At 37.5% G+C, this 10567-nt stretch overlaps 1 protein-coding gene across 7 annotated transcripts in view; it reads left to right on the top strand.

The window, feature by feature from the left end:
- Positions 1 to 4443: 4443 nt before the first annotated feature.
- Positions 4444 to 10567, top strand: part of slmapa (sarcolemma associated protein a) — an 87132-nt gene continuing 81008 nt past the window's right edge. For all 7 annotated transcript variants that reach the window (XM_013908609.1, XM_013908608.1, XM_013908607.1 and 4 more), the window contains exon 1: positions 4444 to 6076. In XM_013908609.1, the coding sequence (XP_013764063.1) occupies positions 5879 to 6076 (198 nt within the window). In that variant the 5' untranslated portion in view covers positions 4444 to 5878. The remainder of the gene's footprint in view (positions 6077 to 10567) is intronic.

Raw genomic sequence — 10567 nt, 5'->3', positions numbered from 1 at the left:
TATTGTATTTTTTTCATAAATAAAGTATATCTTATCCCAAGAAAAAAAACATAACGAAACAAAACGAAACACCTGTGCATACTAAAGAGCTAAGTTATCAACTAAACAGAAAATAAATTAATAAAAAAAATCCAAAGTCCAAGTGAGGCCTTTTTGGGGATGTTCAAATATCACATGGTACAAACATGTAAGTTATAATGAATGTAATAGTTATACATTCTTATGTTTTTGTATACAATTTCAAATGTAAAATATTCACATTGATAACCTGACATTGGTGATAATACATTAAATATTTAAAAAAAACAACACTTTGCATTGATAGATAATGAAATGCAATGAATGAGGTCTGGGAGCACACAAACCCCAACATTTATCAGATCACTAAAGAGTGTTGTAATTAAACTAAGATGTAATGGAGTTCAGCTTCTAAGGCTTTGTATCCCACAAACAGCCTCTGTTAAATGGACATAGTGATGTCAAACTGGGCTAAGAAGCTAAACACAGTAAGATGCTGTTAAATCTCATATAATAGTCAGACTGTTAGCACAGTGACAGCTGGTGCTCTGCTCTCTCTGCAGGAGGGCTAGGCAACGCAGGGACCACGATGGGGTCTATCCCACAAAAAAAACCTGCACCAGAAACACTTTACAGGAAAACTCCAAAACTTCAAAATGAAAACCTATAACAAGGGTATCAAATATAAGGCAGAGAAGCCAGAATTGGGCCGCTACAGTCCCTGATCTGGCCCACTGGACGGCTTTGGAAAATGTGAAGTAAGGCATACATTTTGGACTGCGCTGTATTTTAATAAATTTAACTGTTCCTCTTGCTGATAAACTTCTCCCATGGCCATTCGTATTGCACCAAAGTATTTGCTGTATTTGTGCAATATCTATTAGTTTATAGTATATGTATAGTATTTGTTACTTAACCCTTGTATGGTGTTCGGATCTGTGAGACCCGTGTTCAGTTTTTTTCAAAAGAAAAATTAAACAATTAGTTATTTTTTCACGTGTAAATGTGTTGTGTCTTTCCACTCACTCCACTTGATTATAACTGATTTATTTATAACATTTTGTATAAAAGAAAAACGAGAAGCACATTAATTCATAAATGTGATCTAACAAAGGTAAAGGGAAAAATTTAACCATGTTTGCTGTTCATATGTCTTGTAATTGGGATGAAGTAAACATCTGTTGAGTAATTTAACATAAAATTGTTTGATAGTGTTAATTTGGAAAGCCAAAACTCTAGCGGGTCCACCAGACCCATGAACACTGGCTGAGTAACAAAAATACGAACACCACACAAGGGTTAATTATAATCCAAATCCAATTTGGGATCTGGACTTAATTATACTTCAAATTATATTTCAAAACTTACATTTTAACTACTACTGTTCCTTTCTTTTTTTCCATTTTAAATCATGCTTTTTTATTTGTTTTTGTTTTTTAATGTCTCTGTAAAGCACTTTGAATCACCTTGCTGTTGAATTGTGCTATATAAATAAACTTGCCATACTATCTGTAATTAAGTAACAGACAAAATTAAATAACAGAAAAGGTCCTGTTTTTTTTACTATCAGCTATAGAAATTATGATCTTTCCGTAAAGAACAGAACCTTTCTGTTTTACAGCACAGTCTGGGAAATGATCTACCAGAACCTTTTCTGTAATTTTACACATTTATTTCTTACAGTTTAAGCCCAAACAGTCATAGTGACACATTTATTTGATCTATGACTGCAGCTTTTCTTTATCATACAGAAAAACTAAGAAATACTGTTTCACTGGTCCAGCTCACTTCACATCAAAATGGGCTGTATGTTTGTGGCCCACAGTTTAAAATGACTTTAATATCACTGTCCTATAAGGTCTGATGTTTACATCGCAGGAGTCTGTCAGTCACTCAGTTCTTATCTGGTCCTTCACTCTGGTATATTTGGAACAGCCTAATGATCAGTCTGATCCCAAAGTGAATCCTGTTTCAATCCTCTGCCCTCTTAGACCTACTGAGATCTCAAGCAACAGTACAAAGTCTTATGCCCTTTTCTTGTGATGAAGAAATTGACTGGCTTACATAGCTCAACATACTTTTTTCTTGCTGGGATTTTGTTGTGAAGATTGATTTTTAGTAATATGAGGGAAAACTAAACTAAACAGCCATGCAAGAATTTAAATATTCTGATCTTATCAAACCTACCCAGTCTTGGACATTTAGAGGAAAAGAGGAATTACTTACAGATAACAAAACATTTTTACCACAAAAAAGAAACAAACAAAAAACAAGCAAATATTTATATATTCAGTCTGTGTGAATGGATGGGTGTAGGTTTTATTTGATCACTGGAGAAGGGATGCATTAAGTGGAGTGTTATACAATGTTACTCCTGACACTAAAAGCCACAGGCTGCAATGCTTTACATCTTCAACCTCTTTAGCCCCTTGTTCTTCTCCATACACTTTGGAAGTAGGTAAAACTGGAAAAAATGTGGAATGCACTGAATATTTCTCACTTTCAGAGTGTAAGGAGTTGATAACTCTGTCTGACATCAGGCTGCTTTTTGGGTTTCTTGTTTTGAGGAAGTCATTTGCTTTAATGTGCACGTGGCACTTTTAATGGTTCAGATATGTTTCTGATCATGTTGGAAAGTCTCTGCATGTTTCGTAACAGCTCTGCTGTATTATTGAGGCTGATTGAAAACAAGAAGGACTAGCAACAATGGCTTCAGATTAGTTAGGAAACTGGCAACAACTCAATAAACTCTGAGAAAAAGTTTCAATACAGAAAAAAAGTTCCTTCATTTTAAGGAATATAAAAAAAATGCCTGCGACCTCTTGACTAACTTAATATGAATGAGAACCAAACCTGTCTGTCTCTTTCAAGAAAAGTGTTTTTCCCCAAAAGCTGATGAAACAACAACATCCCCAGTCTTAAAAGTTAGTGTTAAAACTGTTCAATTAAACTTTTAGCCCTTCTTTTCTCAGTGAAGTGTGTAGACTGAAGCCTGGTCACAGTTCAGCTGCTAGAAGCAACAATTATATAATTTTTATATTTCCTTACAGCCAATAAAAAAATTGATGCAGAAAATTCCAAACACTTATGGAGAGTAATTATGAATACTTTAGTCACATGTCCTATAAATTATGGCTGAATCTAAGAAAAAACAGCAAAGCTTTGCTTTATTTTTTTTATCTGCTTTACAGTCTCATCCACCATCGATTTGTTCTCAGCTGTCTGTTCACCAGAGCACCACAGGGACATTTCTGGGGCCAGAAGCAGAATATGATCTCCTCTAAAACCACCCCCAACCTGCTGTCCTATCCCTAAGCTGCATTGCTGGGATGATGTCCGTCTGATGCAAACTCAAATATACTGCTCTGATTAATAAACTGCAGGTGATGAGAATCAAAAAGGTACTTGAAAAGAAACTAGGTGATTTTTTTAAGTAAAGTAGATACAAATCTGTTCTGTTTTTTCTTTCTAGATTATACCATTTATTAGGACTTCCATATTTCTTAAGCAATTAATATATTCAGGCCTGTGTAATGGACAATGAAAAAAACAAAAAACAAGAAGAAAGGTTCTGAAAAAAAGACTGAACAATAATCCAGTTTTCATATTTAACACAAATGAGTCCATGCTCTTGAAAGAAAAAAACCCACTGCAGTAAAACAGGGAAACCATAGCAAAGGATAAAAACAAAACAACATAACAGAGAAATTGTGTGGTTTACAAAAAAGCATCTTTTCTCATAGATCCATATTCTAAACAAAATTCAGCCCTTTTGACTTTCATGATACCGTTTCATGGAAGATTTGACATCATTTGTTTTATCTTGTGTTTAACGTTTGGTTTATGAGGGTTTTATTTCACCAAAACAGTGCTTCTAGCTTTTATGTTAGCTTATATATTTGTGTTCTTCTGTATATAAACTAAGTAGAAATAGATTTGGGTCTATAGTAGAATTTCCTCACACGTCCCTTTGAGCTCTGAGGGAGTTAGCCACATTTGTATTTGTGCGTTAATCTGAGGCATTTTCACTGTCTGGGTGGTTTCTAGTCCTGCAATCTTTGTGCAATACGTTTAGATTATCATGTGAACTCTTGCAAAGAGGATGTAAACAGATTACAGGATTTTGGTATAAAGTAATTTTCTTTGTCATTATTATTTGAAGAGGTGTTTGTATGTGAAATATGTTGTGCTTTAATACCAACTTTGTAACACGTTACTCGTATCTACTTTTTTTACATTTAAAAAAGTGCTTACATTTTTATCGTCAGTGTTAATCACGTTATATTTTTTTAATAATTCATAATTCTGTTTGTATCTATGTATTTATCTTTTAAGCTCATTACTTTTTCCGAGTCTGACCTAATGAGCTCAGCAGTGGGTGGTGCTCATGTCAGCTGGTCAGTGAACGCATCCCTCCGGCTGTCTATCGTTCAGTGAACGCACCACCGCTGTCTGCTCTCTAGTTACAGTATGGCGGCTGGGACTTGCGGAGGAGGACAACTTCTTCTAGATTCCTTCCACAAAACTGTTGGAAGGCGACGGCATTAATATAAAACTTATAGCGGCAACCACGAGGTACACTGCAACAGACGACAGCGGCATAACTTGTGTTTCTTACTGGGGCTTTCCCCAGAAAATAATCGGACTGGTGTGTGATGCGTGAGGACCCGCAGTCAAGAAACTCCCCTGATTTTTCCGCGTCGGTTTCTGCTTTGACTGTCAGTTAGCCGGCTAGCTGCTAGGTAGCTCCCTTCAATGCTAACGCTCGCCTGCAGAGCTCTATATTAGCAAAAAGAAACGCTAGCGTGTTGCTTTTATTTACTCCAGGTGACAGGGATGGTATACCGTATCCATTCGGTAAGCGGACTGGTTGAAAAAGATGGGGCGAAAAAATTTGTGGACCTGGACGATAACTTTGTCAGTACTCATTAGCCTAGCCTAGCTTAACCTAGCTTTCTAGTACAACGCCAAAAGAGAGTTAGCGCTTCGCCTGTCCACCAGCGAGTTAGCCAATTAGCATTTTAGTTGCACAAGACGACCAGATAATCCTCCCCTGTTCATCCCGGTGGATGGTTTTGAAACGTCTCCGCTGACTAATTCAGACGAAGAGTGGGCATTGAGCTGCTTTAGTTTTATAACTCAGGGGTGTTTTGGCGTTCGGGCTCGCTAGGTGTTCTCTGGTGGAGGGAGTGGTGAAGGTAGGGAGATAGGAAGGTAGCTAAGGTTCCCTGCATCAGGGCAACAAGGTCACTCAGATTATGAAGAGCCATACATGTCAACTACACTTATAGATGACACTTTAGTAAATGACAGACGCGTGTGTGTTGTGTGTATGTGTGTATAGGGTGATGAACGCTGGGGTGTGTGCCTGCTGTTAGCTTGCTGCAAGAGAAGACAACACAGCTCAGAAGCGCGCAATAATTGGACCTACTGCTCTTGATATACGTTAAACACACAGTTTAGTCAGCACAGAAGGAGTTTGATGGACGTGAGGGGCTGTCAGTGCTATACTAACTCATGTATGTCTTGACACATGGCAGCTTGGTCTGTACATAGTGCCTGCTGTCACATATAAGCGTCGTTATGTAGCTTCGGTGGGCAGTCAGTGAGGGGAATGTCCTGTCTTTTTTTATACCTGTTGGTTTGTTTTTTATTTCTCACACACGAGAGAGGACCATGTTTACTAGTTAGTGCCTAGAAGATTAGAGGACTAACATTTCAGCCTACAGATAGGCCGCAGATATCGTAGATTATTCCTATTTTTTTTGGAGGAGGGACTGCACCAGAAAAACCTGCCACTCTGGATCAAGAAAACTTGCCCCTCGTCACTGGTTGGAGTAATACTCTCAAGCCAAAATCAATGCCTTCAGCGCTGGCAATATTCGCCTGCCGACCCAACTCGCACCCATTCCAGGAGCGGCATGTGTACCTGGATGAGCCCGTCAAGATCGGCAGGTCGGTGGCTCGGTGCCGGCCAGCCCAGAACAACGCCACCTTCGACTGCAAGGTGCTGTCCAGGAATCACGCTCTGGTGTGGTTTGACCACAAGACTGGCAAGGTAAGCGGCAACAGCACTGAAAATTACTTTACTTAAATTGCTTTACTTTGGTTTTTATGTGGGCCTGAAACTACAGTAGATAGTTACTTTACTCCATGTGTCTGTGAAGGTTCTCAGTCATCCAGGTCATCGTAGTCAAAGGAGCTTGCAAAGAAAAGCGTCTGGACTAACTTAAATTTACTCCATGTCTTCTTATGGGTTGGCCAAATAAAGAGAACCACCAGTGAGAAATATCACCTCATTGGTTTGCATCTTTAAATAGACAGGAATAAAAGCCCTATAAAGAGGAATTTTGCAATGTTAGCTGCTCATCTTGTTTACTTATATTTTCCATGAATGAGCCCAATTAGCTCACAACCTTTCTTTTACTGTGTAAATAAGGTTATTACCTAAGAGCTTAAAATGTTGCAGGAGATCTAACTTATTCCAAACTGAATCATGGTAACCCTTACATCAACTTGGGATAATTTAATATGCCTTATAATTCTGACTTGAATATTTATAAATCATTTTTACCTTCATGAATCCAGGTAGCAGATTTTAATACAGCTATCATTATTAATACTAATAATGATAGTGTTGCTGTGGATTTAACAGGCTGCTGTTCAAAGTTTGAAATATATGAGCAGGTTGTGGGATGAAATGAAAAAGCAATGTTAACAACAGTATAATCTGTGACAATAATCTGTGTCACTATCTGTGTCATTTATGCTGATGGATTAGTTTGTGTCACTATGAATTGTGGGGAGGCATTGTCTCTTTAGTTATAAAGGAAGTGCTGTAGCACATGTTTTTAGTGTTTAGAGCAGGGGTGGGAAATTGATTTTTTTCCAAGGTGGCCACATGAGAAACTGACCCTTGTGGAGGGCCACACCAATAAACTGAACTCAGATATGCTCAGTTTTCTCTTCTTTTTCTCACGTGAGCCCTTGGGAAAATGTATTTCTGCCCACAGTTTAGAGAGTTCAACCAGCTCTTCTTATTGCTTCCTCGTCACTTCTGTTAGGAACCTCCATAAGAACAGCTGATGCTGTGACTAGTCGGGGCTTTTTCTGGTTCATAATAAACTTTTAAGCGATTGGGGCACTAAGCAGGATTAGTGAGTGTGTATTTGAGGTAGGGTAGCTTACTTAACAAATGTGTGCATTTTGCTGATATTGCCCAGCTTTTAATTTTTAAAAAAGGAAGTTTTCAGCAAATTAAATACGGCTTTAAAACCACTTAATTGATAACTCTTTGTTCTGTGGACTGATGTGACTGAACGACTTTGGAGAAAATCTTCACACATATGTTTTTAAATTTAAAGTAGTTGACTTAACCTGCTATCTAAAATTGCATAATTGAAAAGGATCAGGATTTAAAGATGCACCAGTTGGAATTTTCTTCAATTTTAACTGATAGCACTCTGCTTCAATGCAACGTTTTACTTTCATAATAAAATAAATTGTTAAATTTAAGAATTTTCCCCCAAACTGCAGTACATTACAAGATCTTCTCTCATTGGAAAATTGAAAATAAAGTTTGCCGTCACTGGAAAGAGTTACAAATAATTGAATGAAAATGAGGTGCTGTACACCTACCTTTACCTGTCATATTTTATGTAGGCAAACAATGTCAAGTTCAACAGATTTATATAACAAAACAAATGTCAGGTACTTGCATCATTTCCTAGTATTTTTATAACTTCACCAGATAACAGGGCATTGACCCTTCTCTCTTTTCCCACTCATCTCCGTAATTTGTCTCGTAATTGCTTTGATCTTTTGCTCACGCTGAGGCTGCTGGCTTGTGTCTGGCTCTAAGATCTGGATAGTTGTAGCTTTAACCACTTTTCCTTTGTTAGGTTCTTTGTCTCAGTGGGATTGTTGTTATGAACTTTTTCACTCTTGTGTTTTACTTTGGCGAACTGTGTCTTCACTTGCAGTGAGGAGGTTAGATGGTTTTGACATAGTGTGTGGTTGTGCATGTGCATATGATGATTTGTCTGCATTGCTGTGTGCATGTGTTGTGCATACATGAATTAGCCTTTTCTCAGTCAGGGCAGAAAACGCTGGCCAAGTTCCTGATTGGGGAGTTGATCGGTGCATCTCTACTGAGTTGGGACCTTTTTGTAGTGACAAATCCAAATTTTGCAGCAACATATTAATGACTAACCTGGCATTATGGATGCATCAACTCAGACTTGTCTTTCTATCAAATGATGGCATTTATCTCTGCCCATCAGGGACCCTAAAAAGCAAGATTTTCACCAAGAACGATTTACTAAATCTGTAGCCAGGCAGTACATTATTAAATGTCAACTGGCCCAACTTAGGAGCCCTCCAAATGTTGCTGCTATTTAGATGTTAGTTTTCATTTATATCTGCACTTATAAAACAGCTGTACATTTTATTTTTTTCTTTCGTTCTGTTTTTTTAAATAAATACTTCTGACTAACTTCCAGTGGATTCCTAACTCGGCTAAACTTTGTGAATTCTCTCTTTCATGGATGACTTGGTGTTAAAGTTGATTGTAACAGCCACACTAATCATTTTATTGGAGCTGAAAGAGTTTGGACTGTTTAACTGTCAGTATGGTCCCCGTGTTCGATTTTTGGGAACTGAAGGAGACTTTGGACCTGGACATGTATAACTGCCAATAACTGAAACAGAGGTTGAAATCACAGTACAAACTTCTCCCATCTCATAGTGTGGGACCATCATTTCATACCACAATACTCATGTGGAAGTGATAATTTATTCTTACTTATTTTAAGTTTGATCAGGCAATACATGGACTGAAAATCTAAATTGTTGCACTCTTAGCCATTAAGAGCGCTCTTGGTTCTAAACCAAAAAGATAAAATGAAAATTTAGTGTATCTGCCAGGTTTTCTTATAAATGGGATGTATTTATTTATTTATTTAAATAAATAATGTGTCTTTCTTCTGAATTATTTAAGTAATTTCTGTCATTAGAAAGTGGACAGTAAAGCCAAGAATCTGTTAAATGCAGAGAATGAGATAAAAATAGTTGTAGGACTCATTTTTCAGACCAGGGGCTAAACTTAGTCCAGGGCTAACCAAAATTCAAAGCAGATATTCATTGAATGGAGCCCACATTCCAGTCTACGATTAGACTTAATCCCTTTCAGGGGAGCCAAACTGTTGTTTCGTTAAAAGGCACAGGTCTGAATGTAAATTGGGCATATAAAATCTGTGCGTTGTTGCATCTGTAGTTTCTCTGCTGAACAGGTTAAACAGGCTGAGACAGCCACGGGATTACCCAGCACTGTGGTATGCAGGGACTTTGAAATACCCTCTGTATGTCTGTGTGTGTGTGTGTAAAGGCAGCACAGGCTATTTATAACGACACTGGCAGCGTCATCCTTTCCTCTGTTCAGGAATAAACGCACATGCAGACTCACACTGATCTGTAGGATCTTACCATGCACACATGCTGCTGAATGTATTGAAACAGGGGAGTAATGATTTGAGATTATTGGTTTATCACTTGAGTTTTTATTATTACCAGGGAAGTTGTTTTTCTTATGGCTCATGAAAAGGTTGTATTTGCTCTCTATATGTGTGATTAATACAGTCAGTTGAATTTTAATGTAATAAATGTAGGACCTAGATAATTCTTTTCCTATAGAATGAGGTTTTGTTTGTGGCGGTGTCGGGGCAAAGGGCATGTGTCCACACACAAGCATGTCCTTGTCAGGTAATGTTTCGCAGTTTTTCATTAGGTTCTTTATTTTTAACTTTTCACAGTGCTTCACGCTGGTTTTACTTGTGAAGCAAACAGGCATACATGCACGCACGCTAATAAGAGTTTTTTTCCCTTACAGTCAGTATTTTCACATCAAAAGACCAATAAATCCTTCATTAAACTGCCTGCATGGAGAGTTTCAATGTGAAGGAAAGTGATGTTTTTTTCTGCTTCCATCCACTGATATAAAAAAATATATATCTGTAGATACTAATTATTCTCGCATATTTGGATTATAAATATAAAAGTTCATATCTCCAAAAAAACAGTATTACTATAGATTAAGCTTCCCAGTAGTATATGAAGTCGAATGACCACTACCTTGCGTTCTAGTATTATTACCTGTTTTGCAATTAACTCGCATAGATTGCATGGGACTAAGGCAGCAGAAATATGTATTAGGATAATGCTACACACACACACTCACTCACTCACTCACTCACTCACTCACTCACTCACTCACTCACTCTAAAAGTGGCTTGCCTAACCTGTACCTCATAACCGTAGTTTCCTCTTGCAGAAACAATGTTTGTGTGTCACATGACTCTGCAGTTTTAGTTCTTGTAAAAATCAGTCTAATGTGAAAGGGTTTGAGGAGTGATTGCTGTTTGGTTATTCACTATACATATATATATATCTCCCAGCCATATATACGTGTGTATACATGTAAATGTATATACGTGTGTATACATGTAAATGTATATACGTGTGTATACATGTAAATGTATATACGTGTGTATAC

The sequence above is a fragment of the Pundamilia nyererei genome, unplaced genomic scaffold (genome assembly GCF_000239375.1).
Source record: "Pundamilia nyererei isolate P.nyererei 1_Seehausen unplaced genomic scaffold, PunNye1.0 scaffold00012, whole genome shotgun sequence".
NCBI lineage: Eukaryota > Metazoa > Chordata > Actinopteri > Cichliformes > Cichlidae > Pundamilia > Pundamilia nyererei.
Note: the sequence above shows the minus strand (reverse complement) of the source record. Positions and strands in the feature narration are given on the sequence as shown.